The following is a 23,049-nucleotide window of genomic DNA, read 5'->3' as shown; positions in this document are numbered from 1 at the left end:
TTTGTATTATGTTCTATGCATTTATACTGTTTTTCTTATCGCGTGCACTTATATGAATGCTGAATATACTGTTAAATATCACTAGACTTACATAGATAAGTTAAGTAATCAGAGAACAACATGTTAATAGTAAGGAACATGGATAATAATATGGATCACGCCCCGAGTAGGGCTATGCGAAGGAAGCATCAGAGGTTGCGAGGGACTAATAGATGCGCGTAGCGACGTGCGTGCCAGGTCAAACCGCGGACCACCGGAGCTCATCAGACATCCCCAGGGTGCGGAAACCTGTTTCTAGCACCCTCCCATACTACTTTGGGTGAGACCTCAGTCCGCGCTCCACGGACTGTTGCTAAAAGGGCCAGTAGTACCGGGATTTGTTTGGCTAAATCACCTCTGAACCTGGGTCAGGCCCATACAAGCCAAAATAGAACTCACATAGATTGCCACTACTAGTCAACAAATCTCTGTGCTTCATTGGATTTGTTAGCAGTTTGTAAAATCCACCATCCTTGACTCTTTTGACCAACACTTGATTAGAATCAAGGTTCAAATATTTGGTGATTACTTTTGGTGGCTAAAACCAGAATATTACCTTTGTACAAAGTTGATGACATGGATCACAGATATCTGAATGAACTAAATCAATAATCCCTTGAAATAAATGCTTGCTGCTTGGAAAGCAAACCTTGGCATGATTATTGAGAGTACATCCCTTACATGCCTCTCTATCTCCTTGACCTTGAAGCCATGGAATCCAACCATAATTTTGTTCAAAAGAGGTAGGGAACCATAGTTTAGGAGACTAAATCTACTGTGCTAGAGCTCACATAGATTTTCATTGCTGGTCAACAAATCTCTGCTTCTGGGATTTGTAGAATTTGGAAGGCCAAATACCTGACCATTCTACTTCATTTATTGCAACTGTGTAGTGACTCTTTTTTATATTCCATCCTGCGGCCTTTATACCTTTTCATAACTTTATTTTAGCAAGGGTGTGTTACAGGTTCTATGACCTCACAATGTTGAATAGTATGTCTTTTAATTCCCACGAAATGGGTCTTGAGTAATGTATGAAAAAGGTTGCTAATATCTATACCCATATAATGTCCACATTGGAGATACATATATTGCAAGATTTTCTATTTATCTATTAACATGTTTACTATATCTCTCTTGTTACTGTCATCCCTAGTTAAAATATGCCCTCATTTGATTGATTGAACATACCATGAATAAGAATAACTGCTATTTTCAAAGGAATTTGTCGGATGTAATTTCTCTAACTCCCGTTACAGCATGTCTAGTCCCTGTATACTTGTATTTCCTCTTATTTGGAAGGCATTCATGACCTTTACTTGTACACTTTTTTATAAGTGATACTCCTCTGTAAATATTTTTCTGCTTCCATGATTCACTCACAAAGGCTAGTGTTGTTTTTAAGTCGACTTCAACTTTGTTTCATAGGAAATTTGAAGAACATTATAGAACATAAAATACATTGAACCAACCTCAGATAGCTCTCAAACCTCTCATATGCCAAAAAATATCCTGCTTCAAGTTTTTTGTGCATAATTTGAATCTGAGAGCATGGGAGTTACGTTAGCTTAAGAACCTTGAGAATAGGGCATATGTGTATCACTACATAGTAGTTTCAAAGGACCAAAAGGTAGAATGAATATGAATCATAGCAGTCTACCACTTTCTACTACTGATCATACCTGTACAAATTATTGCCATCAGATGCTTCTTGTTGGATAAGACCAAGGCCATTGTGATCATCTAGTACCAATAGCATTGCAATGCTTGTTAAAGATAAACCCAACAAATGGGCTTCTATCTTGGAGAAGACCAGCTGTGAGAAGAATTTTCTTCTTCAATTTCTGCATTGGCATCAATATTACCTGTATTAACAAAAGAAGGGGATTATGTAGACTCTCCAACTTTCTCAATAGGTATGCCTGGTTGTGAGACATCATTTGAACTCTTCTTCATTCTCTTCCCAGGTCTTCCTTTCTGTTTAGAATCATTATCTATTCTCAAATGTTTAGGATCAATTTGTTCTAGAGGTACCTTTGAATCCTTCATAGTTTCCTGTGCATTTTTAGGTTTTGAAGATGGCTTCCTCTTCGAATTAAATTTTCTCTTTCTAGTTCCTGCCTTTCCAGTATCTAGTTCAATAGAATTCTCTTGTGATACTACAGAATCCTCTAAATAAGCATCACCTTCAACATTGGTCTGAATAGCTTTTGCTGTGCTGGACATGCTCTTTATCTTTCTCTACCTATCCTTACCCTACATATATCCTTTGTCCTTTATCTTCTACTCAAGCTAAGCATCATCCAGCAACAAGGAAATGTCTTCAGCATGTAGTAAATTACCTTGTGCATGACCCCCCATCATAACAAGTCGCTGAACAATATTTTTTTGACTAGCATTTTAAAAAAATTTCTCTTCGACAGTCTCCTTGAAAATAAGTCTGTACACTGTGACTTCCTTTGTTTGTCCTAGCTGATGTGCCCTGTCCATGGCCTATAAGTCCAAAGTTGGATTCCAATCACTTTCATAAAATATAACAATATCAACAGCTGTGAGATTGATTCCCAGGCCCCTAGCTCTTCTGCTCAACAAAAGGAAAAATATATCTTGCTTGTTTTGGAATATCTGACCATGTCATGACGATCCATTATGGTTGAAGATCCATCCAAACAAAGATATTTGTACTTCCTGTAATTCATGCAGTCCTCAAGAATATTGAGAATTTTAGTCATTTGAGCAAACATGAGAATTCAATGGTTTTCAACATGGAGGCATTTCAGCAAAGCATCTAATGTCTGTAGCTTCCCAGAATCTGTAAGCATTTTTGCAAGATCAAAGCTTTGCAAAGGAGGTGAAGATCCGAATATTCTATTTGTAAGCTAAAGAAATGTTTATTCAGAGAATAAATCTGAGTCTTTATTTAATCAAATAATGAGGATCCCGAGGTTTTGTAGAACCATTGAACTTGGATGTACGAGCAAAACCAACAAGTAGCTTTTTCATCAATGGATGATGAAGTTCTTCTGCATCCTGATATGAAAAACCATGTCTAAGCAGATGACATCAATCATGGGAGCTTGAATTGGAATAATGAATGAATAAACAGATTTTAACAATCCAATATTATTAAGAAAATGGTCTTCATTGGAGATGACTAATCCTTCATATTGTACACTTCCAGGACCAGTACATACTTTCTTCTCCAAAATATTGACTCTGCACGTGTTGCCAACATCAACAATCTACTGAAAGCTCTTAGTTTGTATTCTTCAATATGATCATACTGCAAGATATCCTTCTTAGTTTCCATGAAGCCTTAAATAATTTAGTCTAAAAATTGGCAATCCCATTTCGCTAAAGAATAAAGCATCCGTTCCACAACTGAACTTGTAGAAAGAAAAGCAACCTCAGCTGGCGAGAGGTCAATTATACGAGAAAACCCAAAGTTGCCACTTTTAGCAGGAAAAGTAGACCCCCCTCTGCTTTCCATGGAAAAATTGATGAATGAATATTTTCAGGCAAATAGACATTAAACAAGTTGTTCAAAAATCTCTACCAAAACCCCTAAACTGATCCAGAATAGAACATGGGTTAGATCTTAATACCCTCTCTGTAGACTAGCTTGGGAATCTTATATGAGATAAGATTTCGAATTCCAACATAGTGTATATCTTCCAGTTCATCAAAAGGTGGTGGTAAAAGTGAATTCCCAATTTGTTCGAAGTATATAAACATGCACCCTTCATTCCTTTCAAATAACTCTGGATGATTGCATACCTTCCACAACTGAATAAAAATTTTCATGAGGTTTTCAACCTTTTTGTATTTTATATGACCTCATGCACTACCAAGTAATTTGGCTACATAAATCTTATTCTGGATAGCCTGATAAAAGGCTTGCTGGCGAGAGTGCAATGTGTAGTTCATAGTTACTTCATTTTTATTAGTCATTTCGGTGATCACATCTTTCTTGGATAGCATGTAGTTGATTAAGTTAGTGTTCATGCAAATTGCCTCCATGATCTACATGGTTTTCTATGCCTTTGGAGAACCATTCATTGAATTTATCATGGCTATCAAACAATGTTGGCATGACAAAATAAAGCAGTGCCCAAAGTTCTGCCATCTTATTTTGAATGGGTGTTCCTGTAAGCAAAAGGCAATTTCGACAGTTGAAACCCAAGAGTGTTTTCCACCGTATTCTGTTTGAACTCTTAATCACTTGAGCTTCATGTAAAACCATATACTGCCATTTAACTCGCCTTAATTATTTCTTAGCAGTTACAAGGAGCTGGTATCTTGTAACAAGTATATGAAAACTTGCTTCCCTTCGATAAAGTCTTTTAGGATTTTTTTTTTTTTGAAGTACAATCCATTCATTACCCTAGTAAGGGAGAGATATCAAATCAGGAAAAAACCTTCCAATTTCATCGGTCAGGTGCAACCACAAGAAATGTTCCCCATATGTTCTTTTCCTCAGTTAAATGAGTTAACAATGCCATTGCTTGAATGGTCTTTCCTAAACCCATTTCATCAGCTAGGATGACATTCAGTCCATGTTCATAACCAATTACAAACCATTGAAGACCCTTGAGTTAGTACTGTTTTAGAATACCAGTGAACATTTTTGGTGTTTGCACCGATAAGGTAAGAAGCATTGAGGAAGCGTTGAGCAAATCCATGTTGCTAGAACCTTCAACCACACCCTCTAGTGTTAGGTTATCAGCCCCACGAAATTTTAAACACTCGTAATCAAATGCACTCATTTATTTTAATTTTGTCTGTTCAGAGTCTATGTTCTTTGCAACTCTAATGGCTTCTTATTTAAATGTAGTTTCTTCTAGATCTTCTTCCTCCATCGATTTCACATCATCTATTTTTTGACCCACATCTTCGGCAGTAGAGGCTCCAACAACTAGCATTGAAGGTTCAGTACGCTGAGAAGTTGTTTTATTCTGCATGAAATGATTGTAAGGCTTTGTTTGTGAAAGTAAAAAGTTTAGCCTCTGTTGTTATCTTTTACCTTGTCTAAGCTCTTCCTCATGCTTCAAAGCTTTTGTTGCACCCCTCTGTTCCTTTTTCCAGATTTCACCCTGTTTGTATTCTTTTTTCCAGACTAACAGTATATCTCGAGCTAATTTCCTAGTGCACATTGATGCAACCTTCTTCAACTTCAAGGACCATGCAAATCTAGCTTTCACCTCCTTTTGGAAATATTCTGCAAACTTTTTAGCATCGTTTGATTATTTTATATGATATAATGAGAAAGTTTTATGGTGTTTTGGCAACTTTCTTTTGACAATGTTGGCACAGTTCTTTGCAATTTTCTCAGCATCCTCCCTTTCAAACACAGATTGATCATAGCTACCCCCTATGATCGATGCTTCTTTGTGTGGGATGCTTCTTTGGTAGCTTGTGTTCAATAATCTCATAGCTACCCCCTTTCTCCAATACCTTCACATAAAAAACTTGTAATTTACCTGTTTCAGACATAATCAACCTTTGAATGTATAATGATTCCTGTTGTGTTGGCAATGCTTCCAAATCAGAATCAAATACTTGCAGACAAAACTTTTGGCTTGAGTCACATGATGATGATAACACTTTCAACCCACCTTAAAGAGTCTCATACTTTGTGGAAGTTTCTCCCATTCCATCACAGTTTTTATGTATAATCCTTTTATCAGTAGCCATCATGGAAGAGAAAGATCTAAAATCTAGCCTACCCTTCAAAAAAATCTCCTCTATTTGAACATCTGTAAAATTTGGTAAATTAAGAGATGGTGTTAATTTGTCATAAACTTATGGAATTTTAAAAGAAACTCCCTCTTCTATCTCCAATAAACCAGATGTTGATGCATGAGGACCATGTTTAGGAGCAATGTCAAGATGGTTGTAATTCCCCAGATTCTGGACCACATCATCTATATGAGGACTTGACAAAGCAGGAATGTCTAATACATGTGGAGTCATATCATCTCTTAGAACCATCTGAGAACCATGGCTTAATTTCCAATGCTTCCCATTTGAAGTACGCTTTGCAGTGGAGGAACCTATGCAGGAAACAACTGCTACTGCTGCTTTCAACTTATTGGCTTTCTTGAACTTTAGTGCATGTTCCCCAAGCATGTTCTGATAATATTCCTCTGATATGTGCTTCTCAAAGTCATTATCATCTTCATCATTTCTATCTGCATCTTTCTGTGTAGATGATTTATAACCAACCTCTGTTTCAACATGGTACAATTTTCTTTTTAAATCCATCTCTGATGGTAAATTTGATGGCCTCTTAGCCCCACCACCATTTATTTGTGCAAGCATTGTGTCACAACCTTTAATTCCATTACTCTCATCTTGACTACTGCTAGTGTAATTATTTGGATCATCATCATTATCTTGTGGTACCTGATAATTCCATATAGAATCTAGGTTAAAGAGTTCTGAATATGAATAATTATTTTTATCCAAATGGTAGCCATTGGTATAAGGCAACTTGTGCTCCATCTTGATATTGGGACAGAAGAAACTGTCATCACCTCCAGGAGTAGTGATTAGACTTGTGCCCTTTGACAAGGCACCTGCATGATAATTTGTCATCGAAACCCTCCAAAATTCACCGGCAGGGGTGTGTATTTTGTTTGGGAATCGAACCATCAACCAACAGGTAGTCAATACCCTAGGTTCCCTATGGCTCCTTACGCTAGAATAAACCTACGAAGCTTATGAGGACGGTGGAGAAATCTAGGTTTTGAGGAGATGCGGGGGTTCGGACCAGGCCATATCTTCTTCTACCATATTTCCAATGCTCTGCTGCTTGCTTGCTTCCTTTTTATTCTGAGTTACCACTTACCCCATGTGAACACCAACTTTATCAAACATGATCATCATTGTTCTTCTTTCCTTTTTTTTCTTTCTGGTATCTTTGTTCTCATCATTAACCCACAATACTTGATATTTAGTATTTAGTATTTATTATTTACAAAAGTTACTACTTTCTTGAACATGTGCCAAAATTTAAAAATTGATTTAGCATTGCTTGATTTACATGCCAGAAACATTATCTTTCAATGTTAAATGAACTAAAATATCTTCCCTATGAATTCAAATTGGGACCACCCTTTAAAAGGTTTCTCAAGTGTTGTAAACTCTATGACCAATCCTCGTTAACATGTATAACTTCATATCTAGACCAAAATGTGGAGAGGGATCTTCAATCAGGGTAACCTCTGAATTGGAAGACATGAGTTGCCTATTTATATTATGGTACAAGTTTTTGATTCAAAGAGATTAGTTTTCAAAATTTTATATCCTGGTGGAGAGCACAGTCACAAGACATGGACCCAGGAAACATTGGGCAAAGTCTAAAAAGAAGACTGATTTGGATTTACCCAATAGAAAATTGGCATAAAACTCCACAATTAAAATAAATTCCGAAATAGTGGCTTGCCTAGTTGGTAAAAGTGAGGTGCTAAAATTTCCCATATCAGTGTTCAAGCTTCTTTGATGACAAAAGTGCGTTTGTGCTTATGGATGCAACAACACAAAAAACAATGGTTGAAGTCAGATGCAAGTTTTGAGCATCTTTTGGCATAATGAATGCCTTTCACTCACAATCTCTTAGTGGATACCATTGGTTCTGATTTGTCTCACTTATCTAGCCACATTGTGGTAAGAGGAGGCTAGTTCAAATTCTCTCTTTGAGACATACAAAAAGGGGAAATTTGTTAAAATATGTCAGAGAAGTCATCTCTATCAAACTTCCTTTTCAAAATCCTGGGTCAAGCTTGTTGACTAGCTTAGGCAAACATAATTAAGCTCATTGCATCTTGGCCAAACTTGACAAGATTTGACTAGGTTTGGCCCAAACTCAAACAAATCAAACATTTATAAACAAATTTGGGAACTCTTATTTTAATGTTGGAGAGTAAGCATAGAGTGTAGCACAAAACCCCAATGCCATACATACAGGACTTATTCTAGAGGACAATAGAAAAGAGGTTGGGATTTTCTTCCTTTTTACTAAAGAAATAAATGTCATTTTATCAAGTGCATAATCAGTCATGTTGGATTCTTTTTTTCCTTTAATATTTGAGCAAACGTGGACACATGTTCAAATTAGTAGTTTTCATTGTTGGTTATTTTTTTTCTCGTCATCTTTATTTTTTTCACTCTAATCCTATTCTCTATGGATCTTTTTGTTATTCCCCTAGATTTATTTTATAAAGGTAGAGGGGGGATGAAGTGTATTATTGTATTGCGTAGTTTTTTTGCTTTGAGGTTCTTGTCTTCACACCCCTTTGCTAGTTTAAGTACTTGTGGGAGGACATAGTTATCAATGAGAAGTAGAGAGTGCTTTCCTTGTATCCATGCAATTGCATCTTTGGATACTCATGCTTGGTGTGGATTTGGAAGTGTTTGAATGCCCCTTGGATATTTTGTTGGTGTAATGGATATTAGCCAAACTTTGGGCTTACAATTTTAACATCTGTTTAGTGGTTACATTTTAGGATCATTATATTTTGACATATTGAATTAATTAATCACAAGAAGCACTCTCAATTAGTTTTCTAGATCCCATAGCCAGTAGGCTCATTATTCATAATTGCATCATATATACTCATTGTCTTTTACTTTTTGGCTTGCAAATCAGTGTTTTAGAGGCAGATTTTTATGTTGTCACAACAAATTTACATGATTCAGAAGGTGATAAATCAATCTTTGGTGTAATTGCAGATTTTACATTTTCATAATTATAGGTCATTTATAGGCTATAAATGTCTTCAAAGTTTCACTTCTAATTGAATATTAATTTAAACATATTGAGTATCTTATACATAACTATTTTTCCCTCCACCCACTTTTCATAACTTCCATAACCATTTTGTAGGGACCCACAACTTCAATGCTATTTTGCTTGTTTAGTAAAATATTTGCCAAGCCTTTTACAATTTTTCATAATTTATTGAAAGTTGTAGAATTTACAAGTTATAAAGTTTCAATGTCTAATTTTTTAAAGTCTAATTATTTACAGGGTGCTAGCTCAATGGAAAAGCACCTACTTTACAAGAAGGAGGCTGGTGGTTCGATTCCATTGTGCCTGATATTCATATGGAATGGCGACGATTAGTTTTTGGTGATAGAGGCTCTCTTGACCATTACTAATGAACTTATGGTGACATTTTTCGACCCTCAATAAAATATGAAATGGTGACAGTCAACTAATGCTAGCATGCATATATATATATATATATATATAGTGAGGACCATGAAAGGTCCATCACCATAAATCATTGTTGTTCATATGAAATGGTGACAGTCACTATTTGTCATTATAATCATTATTCGTGATTGACCTTGAAAGTCACCACAACACCTATACGTTTGGCGATGCGGCCTTTGTGTACGGTCAATGAACATCACCATATATATATGCATTAATAGTGACGACCATGAAAGGTCCATCAAAATAAATCATTGTTGGTCATATGAAATGGCGACGTCACTATTCGTCACTATAATCATTATTTGTGAGAGAGCTTGAATGTCACCACAACACGTATTTTTGGTGATGTCACCTTTGGTGACGTTCAATTTTTTGGTGAAAGAGGCTAAGGTCTGTCACCATTGCTCATATGAAATGGCGACGATCATTATCTGTCGTTATAAATCATTAGTGGTGATGGACCTTCAATGTCATCACAACACCTATACTTTTGGCGATGCCACCTTTGGTGACATTCAGTTTTTGGTGACAAAGGATCTTTTGACTGTCACCAATGAGCTTATGGTGACATTTTTCAACCCTCACCAATATCCTTTTTTCTTGTAGTGGTTGGAGCTCTGAAATGTGATTTCGCGAATTGCAATATTTCTCCCATCGCATTTTTATAGGCAAGGGAGGTCACATAGTCGCAATGTATTTGGGGTCACATTTTAGGTCATGGTGATGGGGTTTCCATTGCAATCTTGTGACTTGAAAAAAAGTTGCATGGTCGCAGAAGAGAGAATTGGAGAGTTCATGGGATCTTCTGAGTGCAGTTTTGTGATCTAGTGACTTGGAGAGGGGTCACAAAGTCATAATACAAATAATTCACAATCCTAGTTATTTCTTTAAGGTTCTTGAGTGCAATTTGCAACTTGCGGGATGGATTATTGATCCGGATTTAAACAGGAACGCAATAAAATACAGAGATAACCATAAAGACAGATATGCAGCGGAAATAATACTTCATTTCATTACTGTAAAATACTTAAAAATGCTTACAAATAGAAATAGAAATAACCCAGCTAGGGCGATGGTAGCTTATCTCTAAGAAGAGATGTGTCGGCTACATGCCTCTGAACTGTCTTACACTGAGGCTCGAAGGCCTATTTATTGTTGAGAAACAATGGAAAACCCTTAACATTCCAAAACCTAACCCTAGAAGATGAAACGCCAAACTATGGGCCCCGTTTGGGTAAATTGGTACATCAACTTCCCGGGGTCGTAACTTTGGCATACGATCTCCGTTTTACGCGCATGATAGCCCGTTGGAAAGATCTCTCTGAGGACTACAACGGAAAAGACAATTTTTTACCTAAAAACTCGCTAGATTTCCCAAAAAACGTCATTTAGGGCCTCAAAACGGCTCCGGAAGTTTAGGACCCGAAAAACTGCTAAAAATAGTAAACTGCGCTATAATTAAGGAAACTGAAAATGTTGAGAGGAACAATGGTGGGGGTCCAGGTGGACTTGGCAGGTGGCCACCAATATCCACCTGGATCATTCCTCCCCCCTTAGGAAGCAATGGTCCCCATTGCGTTGAGTTCCTCCATGAGATGGGGAAACTTTTGCTGAACTTGGTCCCTGGTGAGCCACTTGCCATTGTGAAGGAGTTGGCCTGCTTTGACAACTCGATACAGTTGAATATTCTGTTGGCGAGTATTCTTGATCTGTGTGTCCATGATTCGATCAGTTGCAGCTTGTTCCATGCAATCTGGATTTAATTCTGTGGGTGTGAGCTGTTCTGCAATGTCGGATGTATCTAGCAATGGTGGAAAGTATGGCCGCAGGCGATCCACATTGAACACTGGGTGCAGGCCAAGGAATGGGGGAATGTTGAGTTCAAATGCATTGTCTCCCACAGCCTTAGTAATGGTGTAGGGACCATATCGGAGTGGTCTCAGTTTCTGATAGGCTCCAGTAAGGCGTTCCTTTTGCAAATGCAACCAGACTTTGTCGCCCACCTGAAACTTGTGTGGCACCCGATGTTGATCATGTCGCTGCTTGTACTTGGCATTTAATTTCTCTAGAATGTCATGGACCTGCTAGCGAATATGTTGGATGTGTTCAATGAAGCTGGTTGCCTTGTCTGTTTCGGACTGGACATGAGTTGAATCTGTGTGAGTAGCTGCAAGTGGCATGGCCACATCAATGGGGCATAGTGGCTAGAATCCCAAGCCCACCTAAAAAGGGCTATGGCCACTCGAGCTATGAAGAACTCGGTTGTAGCTGTGTTGAACATAGGGGAGGCTCTCGTCCCATGTGCGTGGATGCTTTGAGTTGTACATGCGCAGAATGTGTACAATCATCCTATTGACAACCTCTGTTTGGCCATCAGTTTGAGGATGGAAAGCTGTGGATTTAGTGAGTTTGGTGTCTAGCATTGACCAGACGCTGGACCAAAATGTACTGAGGAACTGGCTATCCCGATCTGAGATGATAAACTATGGGATCCCAAAGTGCACCCACACTCGTTCGAAGAAGAGTTTAGCAGTGGCTTCTGCTGTGATATTCTTCTTGCAGGCTGCCATAATGGCCATCTTCGAGAACCTATCGATGACCACAAAAACACAATCATTTCCATGCTTAGTGGAAGGAAGGCCTGACATGTAATCCATGGAGATGGATTCCCAAGGTCGACTAGGGGTAGGCAGCGGGTTATAGAGGCCTTGCTTCTTAATGGTCGGTTTGGCAATGGCACAAGCAGTACATGATCTGATATACTTCTCGACATCTTGTCGAAGATTCGGCCAATAGAAATACGTTTGCAGTACTGCCATCGTTTTCTCGACCCCGAAATGCCTAGCAGTTCGACTATAGTGTGCTTCCCAAATGATCTTGGCACGCTCGCTTGAAGGAACACAAAGGTGACCCAGGTGGCATAACAGGGCATCCTAGAGGTGAAATTCTGGAACATGCCGACCCTCCAAGAGTGTCTGGTATGTGTGGCCAAATTCTGGGTCGCTTTTGTAGAGAAGTGGCCAATCAGAAGTCTCGTGCCCACAAGAGTTGAGCACAGTGGTTAACGCCATGATCGGTGGTCAACTGAGGCAATCTGCAACATTATTGGTGCTACCCTTCTTATATTTGATATTCAAATGGAACTGCTGCAGGTATGTAGACCACTTCTGATGACGATCATTCTGCAATTTCCCTTAGGTCTGTATGAACTGGAGGGGTCGGTGGTCTGTGCGGATGACCGTTTCCTTCCCCAAGCTTCCATTGTCGGCAGGACTGCACAATGGAATACATCTCTTCATCATAAGTGGGATACTTCCGGACTGTGAAAGTGTTTCACTGTGATATGCCACTGGATGCCCATGTTGAGTAAGGACTGCCCCAATAGCATAGTCAGAGGCATCTGTCTCGACCTCAAATGGTTGTTGTAAATCTGGTAATGCAAGCACTGGTGCCGTGCAGAGGCAATCTTTCAACTCTATGAATGCCTTCTGTTGAGATTCAGACCAAAAGAACTTTGCTTTCGCTCCTCCCTTAGTGACTTGACTCAAGGGCCAAGTGATATGAGAGAACCCCAACACGAATCTGCGGTAGAAGTTGGCAAGACCTAGAAAGCTGTGGAGCTCTGTCAGAGTGGTTGGAGATGGCCAATCCCGAATGACTTGGATCTTGGCTGGATCCACATGCACCCCCTGTTCATCAATAATGTATCCTAGATACTGAACCTGGGTCATGCCAAAGTGCATTTCTCCAAATTGGCACATAGCTTGTGTTGCCGCAGTGTTTGGAGAACCTGTCGGATGTGGTGGAGGTGCTCTTCCCAACTCTGGCTGAAGATCAGAATGTCATCCAAGTATACCACTACAAATGAGTTGGTGAATGGCCGCAAGATGTCATCCATTAGCCTCATGAAGGTTGCAGGAGCATTCGTCAATCCAAAAGGCATAACCAACCATTCGAAAAGGCCCTCCTTGGCTTTGAAGGCAGTCTTCAACACATCAGAGGGTTCGATTGGTACCTGGTGATATCCTGACTTTAGATCGATCTTGCTAAAATATTTTGCCCCTTTTAGTTGGTCCAAGAGGTCATCAATCCGTGGGATCGGGTACCTATTACGGATAGTGATCTTGTTCAGCGCCCGATAGTCAATACATAGTCTCCAAGTCCCATCCTTCTTCTGTACCAACACGATCGGGCTCCCACAAGGCGATGAACTCGGATGGATGTGACCTTTCTGCAGCAGCTCCTGAATCTGCCTCTTGATTTCATCATTCTCCAGAACGGAGCGCCGATAAATTGGTCCATTGGGTAGCGGCGCACCTGGGGTCAGATCGATGGAGTGCTTGACCTGACAGTGCAGAGGGACCCCTGCGGGGGAGGTGAAGATGTCCTCGTATTCCTCCACGACCTTGTCCATCTGTAGTTGTCGTGCAGAAGGCCCTGCCTGGAGGCTGTGGCCACCGTCTTCTTCTTTCCTTGAGGGCGTATCATCAGGAAAACAAATTTCCCAATTTTGGAAATGAGCTTATTGCATTGTTTTGCAATAATCAAAGAGATGGCGGTAGATGGTGCTACCTCTGGTATCCTGTACAACTTGTTTCCCAATGTAATAATAACAGCACGGGGCCTTGATTCATACACAGCATGTCGCTTCCACAAGTATGGTTGCCCTAATAATATATCACAAACTTCAAGAGGAGAAATGTCACACAATACCTCATCCGTGAAGGGCTTGATGTTGTATGGAAGGCGACACTGCTGGCTCACATGAAGATCTCGTCCTTGGTGAAGCCACCCGATGGTGTATGGTTGTGGATGTGCTGTGGTTGGTAAGCCCAACCGCTTCACGACCTCTGCCGAAATGAGGTTCTTTTGGCTCCCGCTATCGACAATGAAGTGTAGTGGGGAGCCCTTTACCCACATCTGGGAGTGGAAGAGACGCTCCTCCTCCTCTGGATCTTCGGGTTCATTTTTCTGGACCTTGGCGGTAGCAACAGTGGTGTTGGGATCTGCATCAATGATCTGCTTCCCTTTTTCATTCCCCTTGTCGGGTTCTGACTCAGAGTCGGAACATGCATCTGATTCTGAAACCTTTAGGTCAGCCACCAGTGACCGCTTGACCCGACACTCACTTGTGTTGTGAGTGGAGCTCTTATGGAACTCACACCATTTTCCCATGTCCTTTTTCGGCTTCGCGACACTGTTCTTTGCTTGCAGCTTTGGCGGGTTGTCTTGGGCTGCCCCGCCTTGGCTTTGTCCTTTGTTCTGTGGTTTAGGGGCACCTTTCCCTTGCTTCTGATTCGCAGATCCAAAGTCTCGCTTCCTTTGTTTAAACTTCTACTCGATCCTGACGGCATATCGATATGTTGTGCCAAGCGAGGAGATGTTCAGGAATTCTATTTCTTCCTGGATGTACTTATGCAGGCAGCCGCGATATTTGAGTATCAAATGCTGCTCTGTATCCTTGATTCCCAACTTTGTGTGAAGGGTATGGAAAAGATTGGTGAACTCCGGCACGTCTTGGTCCCTTCCCTGTCGCAGCGTGGTCCACTTTATGTATTCATCCTCATAGCTTCCGACAGGGTAGTACTGCTCCTTGATGGCATCTCGGAATGAATTCCAAGTGGGTGCGGCTGAAAATAGTGAGCCGGTATTTTCATCCTTCTGTTCGCAGTAGGTTTCCCACCAGTCTTTGACGTGGGGGGCTGCTTTGAGAAGAGCAAAAACAATCTTTTCCCGACTCGAAAATTCATGAACAGAAAAATAACCCTCTAGCAGATTTAACCATTTATCTACGGCATCCGTGTCTATCTGACCCTCGAATATGGGGATTTCAAAATTAACTTTTACCTTAAAGGGCGTGGCATTTCCAAAGTAGCTGTTGGAAGCCGATGCGTCGCCTCTAGGTAGCCGCTGAAGGATCTGGGCAAAACTATCCATCATCGCGTTCCGTTGTCGCTCGAGGGCTTCTTCGAGCAAGATTTTGATAGGATCTCCTGCCCCCTCGTCTTTCTTCTCATCCGCCATGGGAGGTCGTCGGGATTTGCGAGGCTGGTCTCGCAAAGGTTCGACCAGTTCAAGCCCTAACTTCTTATATCCCGACCTCGTTGGGGACATGCAAAGAAAAATAGAGAAAAAAACAGACCGCTCTGATACCACTGATCCGGATTTAAACAGGAACGCAATAAAATACAGAGATAACCATAAATACAGATATGCAACGGAAATAATACTTCATTTCATTACTGTAAAATACTGAAAAATGCTTACAAATAGAAATAGAAATAACCCAGCTAGGGCGATGGTAGCTTATCTCTGAGAAGAGATGTGTTGGCTACATGCCTCTGAACTGTCTTACACTGAGGCTCGAAGGCCTATTTATTGTTGAGAAACAATGGAAAACCCTTAACATTCCAAAACCTAACCCTAGAAGATGAAACGCCAAACTATGGGCCCCGTTTGGGTAAATTGGTACATCAACTTCCCGGGGTCGTAACTTTGGCATACGATCTCCGTTTTACGCGCATGATAGCCCGTTGGAAAGATCTCTATGAGGAATACAACGGAAAAGACGATTTTTTATCTAAAAAATCGCAGAGCTAGATTTCCCAAAAAACGTCGTTTAGGGCCTCAAAACGGCTCCGGAAGTTTAGGACCCGAAAAACTGCTAAAAATAGTAAACTGCGCTATAATTAAGGAAACTGAAAATGTTGAGAGGAACAATGGTGGGGGTCCAGGTGGACTTGGCAGGTGGCCACCAATATCCACCTGGATCAATTATGACCTATGAAAGTCACATGGTCACAACTTACAAACTGATCACATTTTCAATTTCTATCTAGGGTTATCACTTGCGAGTTTACGACTTACGTATAAAATTACGACCTTCGAGTGGGTATGTGTCCCTTGAGAAATTTCTAGTTTGAAAATATGACTTATGGGGGATTACACTCAAGAGTTGTGACTTATGCTTAAACGTGGCTTGCAAACTGTTTCTTGTTGTGATTAAGTTCACATTTTGTCAATTCATTTTCAGGCCCAATTGCATCAAATTGTACGTAAGTGATCCACAACATGATCCACGACACAAAATCACATCTTTCATCCTTTGACTGAGCAAAAGAGCCTTGAAAGTGTGAGAAACCCATGCCTAAATTGAGGCCTCTTTTCCATATTACTTAAATCTTGGCCCCAGTCTACAAATCTAAAAACAATAGAAATCTTCTGCCAACGTCACATGCATTCTTTGTATAGCCTTAATTTCATGGTGTTGGCTTGTTGACATTCCTTTTGCTTGTGTTCTCCATTAATTCAAACCCAGATTCGACGCCAGTCACAATCCTCCATGCTAGGTGTACCACCACATTCGATGCACCCAGTGGACTTACTGTCAAAGTCTCTGCAAGTGACTAATGAAACACCTTTCGTGCTTTGTGACAATGTCCTTTTCCTACTCATAAAACCAGGGTTGGAATTTCAAACCAGGTTCACACGTTAAATTTGTCGGTCTTCACACTTTCTTACCCGTTTTCACAACTTCAACAAAGAATGTTGACGGTTTTGCAATTTTTTTAAAGGTATTTGATGGGAAAATCACCCTATGATGGGCAATTTGCCCGTCAAATTCCATCCCTGTATAAAACAATGCTCAAGAGATGCTTTCCACATTCAATAAAGATGAAAATTTCCAACTATGCATCCACACTCTGAAAATGCTTAATAATGGGCCACATCTCCCTCAACAAGAATACAAATCTCAATATTTATTGCATGGGCTGTCAAAGCACCCTCAAATTAGACGTTTGTCAATTTTTATCCTTCGGTCTAATGTACATGCTCCAGATCAAAGCAGTTGTTCTGGCATTAGCAGTTCTAATTGTAAATGAAATATTATCACTAAAACTTCCTTCAATATAGCTCCCCTAAAGAATTTTCACATCATATATACACGGGGATGATATATTTCAATTTGACTCTTGTCGCATAGACTTCATAGGCCATTAGAGTTTCTAATGCCTATTTCATAACACAACATTAGCATGGCTAGCATATGGTAAATTGTCAATTAAATGATAAATGAAAAAATTAGGTGCATTGTCCAATACTCAAGTTCTTGATTTAGCTTTCACTAGGGTATTCCACTTAATCGGTCCTCTATTATGTATTCCATAACATCCACATCTCCAATTGTGTCACATACTGCCTCATTCTTTGGTAGACATGATGATTTTTACCACATCTGATTATCGAATGTAAAATTAATAAATTGAATGAAAATTGTTCAATTTCAAGTTTGTTGTCAGATTCGTTAAACATTGTTGTGACCGCTAGGCTTGGTAAGAGACTTATATGCTTGACTGATGTGGTCAACGCCATAAAGTTGTCGATAAAACCTTCCCTTTATGGTCCAGCACTATCGTAGGTACTCCTTTTGTGTGTTGGTATATCACTTCTCTTGTGATGTGCACACATACAACAAGGATGTATAATATATCACTTACCCCTTCCTTCCAACAAAGCATAAACTGGTTACATGCCACGCATTGAAAGTGTGTCTTGTCTCGTATAATAAAGGTCTCATTCTTCATGTTTAGACGAAATTTCTTCCCAAAAGGTGCCCTCACAACACATGGTTTAATGTGATACTTTATTATTATATACAACACTGCTTTGTTTAAGCACCTGCAAAGAAAACAAAATAGAAAATTATTTTATTATCAAGTGCTTTGCATATGACAACATAAAATAGGATAAGAAATGAAGAAATACGCTACAAATCACCAAAGTAAGGTGTCATAAATTACATTGGTTGAACAAAAGATATTTAAATTAAGAAACCAATTTAAGGTTCTAACACTTCAATGGGCCTATTAATTGTAGGTAACTTTGATATTTGTGATGCCCAAGGGGATGCCACACTTATAGAGAGAGTTCCTATAAGTACTTGTGGACATGCATCCAGAGGGTGGGAATTCATGCAAAGCAAGGTTGAATCGTTAATCATGTCAATCTAGGGTTTCAAATATTTATGGGAAAGGTGGCATTTTACAAAACCTAGTGAAGCTTGGGTGATGCCATGGCCATTGACACAAGATGTCTTCACTTTATTAAAATGCACATGGTAGAGAAATAAGGGGTTGAGCGCACTTGAGATTTCTAATGCATTAGTAAGGAAATGAAAACCCTAAAACCCTAATACAATCACAAGATCCATATACACGATGAAACACGATAAATGAATGCAATATGCATCACTTGAGTGGGGTACATCAATAGGGATTGATAGGAATGAGTCATGGGGAGAGTGACCAATTTGAGATCCGTTCATACCCCTAATGAGTTGAGGCAAGAGGAGGGGGGATCTGAAATTTTGAATATGCCCAAAGTTTGGGTGTTGTTGTAGTAGCTGAAACAATAAGTCGGCTCATTTGTACAGGTTTGGTTAATGAGTCCATTAAAAAATAAAAATTTCAATCAACTATGAATAAATTAGAGAATCAATTGAAGTCATAGAAGACAAAAAATAAATCTTTGCAACTAGGAAAAGATGAATTAGAAAGAAAGATTATGGAACTTTATAATGATGCTAAAAGTAATGTTGAAATTTCAAATTTACTAGAAGCAAAAGATACAAAAATCCAAGTCCCAAAGAAAAAGCTCAAAACTCATCCTCAAACTCCAAAGCTTCCTATAGTACTTCAGGAAAAGGAGGACTTGGAAAGAGAATTACAAGATGTTAAAGGAACCATTGGAGTATTAAGCAATCAATTTGAAGAGTTAAATCAAGAAGTTCAAATACTTTCAAAATCACAATTTGAACATCTCTGAGGAGTTGATCTTGATATTGTATTATCTAAAGAATTGGAAAACTTGACAGTTAAAAATATGGAGTGTATAAAATTAAACAAGGAATTCACTAAATTAGAGCAAGATAATGAACATAAAATAAAGGCCCTTGAGGAAGCTCTGGCTAAACAAAAAGAATTAAAGGTAGGATTAAATTCAATGAAGCTCAGTTTGATTGATACTAAATATGTTATTTGGAACCATCTTGCTTTGGAACTTAAAAGATTGAAGGATTATTTTGCATAGGTTGAAGATGAAAAAGAATTGGCAAATTCTTGTTTGACTTAGGCTTCCATTTTTTAGAAGGATCTAGGAGACAAACCTATGAAAGCCATAAATGTTGTAAGATTTCTTAACACAAGGACCAAATCTCAATTGGTTTTTTCAGGAATATAGGACAGGGCCGACCTTGTCTTTCAAGCTAGAAAGTATATTGTGAAAGATGGCTTAATAAAGGATGTGATAGGAAAAGAAAATTATATGTTAGGAATAGTATCATATTTTAAAGATATCTTCCAGGATCTTTTTGTGTAGGGTCTACCAAGCTTCTGGAATGATCAAGGAGTGCTTATCCCAGATGAAGAGTATCAGGTCAAGTTTCAAGAAAAGAGGAATGACACATCATAATTCAATCATACTTCTTCTAATCTAACGGGTCAAAACATTTTCGACCTTTAAGAAAAATATTTTAATCTTCTTAATCAAATAAGAAGAGTCGTCAATGATTTACCACCGATCTCATATGCTTTTCACACAGAATTGGATACTATGTATAAAGAGATGATAACAACATCATTCCCATCAACAACCATCTGGAAGAGGATAACTTCATTTAGTGAGAAATGGATTGCATTGGAGGAATCTTCTACTTCAACTGATCATGACGTCTCATAGACAATCTTGGGATTTCTACAACAGATTGCAAATTTATCATATTTGTTGCTAATATTGGGGTTTTTTCCCAAAGAATGTAAAAGTGGATATTTTGTAAATTTGTATAAATTATCTCATCACGATGAGGAAAAGGTTGGGAATTTGAGAAAATAAAGACTACTATGTGTATGTAAAGACCTTATCCTCTAGTAGGAACTTTGAGGAATCTATAGAAAAAAATCCACTATGGATATCATGATTTTGTGTCCTCTAAAATGCTTCATACCATCTAGACTTAAAAATACAACATTTAAAAGAGCGGTACTAGTCCAACCCAATAATTTCTTGTATTTTCCCAAGATATTGTAGATTCCCTTCATTAATATTCTTATCTTTTGAGCTTGATCAACTGGATTTCTTGAAGTCAACCATGATGCCATAATCAGAGGATCATCTCTTTACATCTACACATTCTACATGATAATGTCGAGCATATGCCCACATTGTTTGATATTTCCTTGCCTATGAAAGACTATTTATTTCAGTTAAAACAAATATAATGACGAATATTAATATAGTTAATAGTGTCAAAATTGTAAGGAAACAACATTCTGTAAGATTCCAATTGTACCTTTCTTTCACATCCTCTAGACATGTTGAGTTCATCTATTGTTTTGTTTGAATCTATATCTACATCTTCTATTTGATTTTGAATTTGTTCAGTAACCCATTCTAGTGTGCAATTTTTGCCCCAATCCTCTTATAGATCAATAGAAATGGTGTATTCCTTGGGTTCGATCTCTTAAAATGTCTCCTTGCTTCTAACACTTTTTCTCTCTTTTTATCATACAAATCAATCCATTTGTTCATAAAATCCATGTGGTACAGAATGAACTTGTGAAGTATAGCACTTTTGTCTACACCTATTACATGTCAATATATTTATTTCAAACTCCAAAGGCCATGTTGTTAATTTGACAAATAAATTATAAAGCAAATTAATGATGGGAAAGAAAAAAACCACACTGATCATTCATTATAAGTAATCCAAAATAATTACACATGAATAAAATAATTCGTTAGGTAAAATAGAATATCAATATTAAAAGTAATTTATGAGGTACATAAATTTCTTAAAGCAAATAGAATACCAATTTACTGCTATCAAATAAACATTTTATTAGACCTACCATTTCGTTTGAATTTTAAAATTATATATTTAAGATTTAAAATATTAAATACACAAAAATCGGAGTGTGTTGCATATCCACAAACATTACGTATATAACCTTATCAACGCTTCCCCGCAACCTTGATGTTCCATGCAGTACAGAGAGCCGGGAAAAGCAGATGACCTAGGGAGGACAAGAGCACGAAACACTTGCAAGATATTTGTTCCTCGAATTGAGGTTTAGTTAACTTTTCATAATGTGCTCAAACATAACAACAAGATAAACAAATTGAACGTCAACTAGATAAACCAATTGAACCACGTCTTGTCCCTGGTAGAGAATTATATTGAATGTCTAATTCATGCATAGGAGAACAAAAATAAGTGGAGTAAATATGACGATGGAGAGAGGGTGTCCAAATCGAATGAATTTCATTATCCAACTGAACTGAATTGAACAACGAAAGACCAAATCTATTCTGACGAGAAGTGACGACGTCATGAGATGAGATCAGGAGGAGGACTTGAATTTGTTTTGGAGACGGTGGACGAGCTTGGCATCGATCTGGAAAGCTCTGGCAAGAACGGAGGCATCAACAGGGGGAGAGGCCCCGAACAGTGCGTTGGCAACCAGCTGAGTTCCTGGATTCTGGCTGCTCAGTCCAGAGATGGCCACTGCGTTGACAGAGCCAATGTTGAGTTGGAAATGCACAAGGCCTTTGGGGAACACAAACACGTCTCCCTTCTCAAGCTTTGTGGCGATCAATGTGTTGTTAGTGGTGATGAAACCAACTGAGAGAGTACCCTCGATGACCACCAAGATTTCGGTGGCCCGCGGATGTATGTGAGGGGGATCGAGGCCGAGAGGAGTAGCGAAATCAATCCGAACCATGGAGATTCCTAAGGTGTTCAGGCCTGGTAGCTCCATGACAGAGGCTGGCGTTACGTTAAATCCCAACATGTTACTTGTATCTCCCGCTTTATCTAGGCCCCTCAACAAGAAGTCCTTTGCTGTAACCATGGCCGCATCCTTGCACGGGAATCCGTTCACAATAACTGCATCATAAATCAAATTAAAACAACATTTAGATGATCACAGTATTGATCGCAAACGCATCAGAAATAGAAATACACATCATCAAATGCAAATTTATACCTTTGCTCTTTAAATCAGCGACGCAAATGTCTTGTAAAGGATCTGGATCACCTGCGCGCACAATAACAATACTATTCGCGTATGACAAGATCACCAGTACTGCAAGGGCTAACGCCGGAAAGGATTCCATGCCTGCAACTCTTTTCTTTTCTTTTCTTCCTTACGATAATTCGATGCTTAAATGATAGATGATGCTGCACTGAGTAGTTCGATGAAGAATGAATTTTGAACGTTCTTCCTTTTCCTTTTATAACGTAGCGGCCATATGCCATTTCCGATTTTAATACAAGTCTCCCCACCCAAGCCAAGCCAAGAGTGAATGACCCAGTCATGAATGCCGCCTGTATTGACATTAAGAAGCCATATGCTGATCTTAATTTTCCAACTTTTAATTTCAGTCTCCGTCGAAGCAAGAGTACTGAGTGACGCACTCTTCACGACGCGGCCGGCCGCCTCAGATTAAAATTGTGTGAAACGGAGATAACGCGGATCATTACCCACCAACGCCCGTGACCGTGTCAGAATTCTTGGTATTTTTTTTAATTTTCGCCGTCTTTGCCGATCTCTCCTACGGGGACCGTGCGGCATCCTCATTTTCCCTTGGGGAGAAAAGATCAAAGGTTCAGTTTCGATGACAAAAATTCAAATGCCCCATTAATATAGAAAATGATTTGAGGACATTGAATCAACTAACTTACCTACCCACCACTAAAATTCCCTGCGAGCGTAGAAGTTTCATGGGAA

General features: G+C 39.0%; 1 protein-coding gene and 1 pseudogene across 1 annotated transcript; both read right to left on the bottom strand.

Moving 5' to 3' along the window:
* Positions 1–1,836: 1,836 nt before the first annotated feature.
* LOC149258105 (chromatin-remodeling ATPase INO80 pseudogene) lies at positions 1,837–6,543 on the bottom strand (annotated as a pseudogene).
* Positions 6,544–21,660: 15,117 nt separating this feature from the next.
* On the bottom strand, positions 21,661–22,504 carry LOC149258104 (putative germin-like protein 2-1). The gene is made up of 2 exons (XM_089401208.1): positions 22,306–22,504; positions 21,661–22,205 (listed from the first exon to the last, which is right to left on the bottom strand). Exons 1-2 carry the CDS (start codon positions 22,433–22,435, stop codon positions 21,661–21,663), a joined length of 675 nt encoding a protein of 224 aa, XP_089257334.1. The 5' UTR covers positions 22,436–22,504.
* Positions 22,505–23,049: the final 545 nt, after the last annotated feature.

Source organism: Pinus tabuliformis, chromosome 6 (assembly GCF_031772625.1).
Source record: "Pinus tabuliformis cultivar Carrire ecotype Pingquan chromosome 6, CPIR1, whole genome shotgun sequence".
Taxonomy (NCBI): domain Eukaryota; kingdom Viridiplantae; phylum Streptophyta; class Pinopsida; order Pinales; family Pinaceae; genus Pinus; species Pinus tabuliformis.
This window is presented reverse-complemented; position numbering and strand designations above follow the sequence as displayed.

Excerpts from the sequence above, each read along its gene's own strand:
- LOC149258104 (XM_089401208.1), bottom strand. The coding sequence starts at position 22,435 with ATGGAATCCTTTCCGGCGTTAGCCCTTGCAGTACTGGTGATCTTGTCA. Across the intron at positions 22,206-22,305 it reads CGCTGATTTAAAGAGCAAAG|TTATTGTGAACGGATTCCCG; the intron begins GTATAAATTTGC and ends TTTATGATGCAG.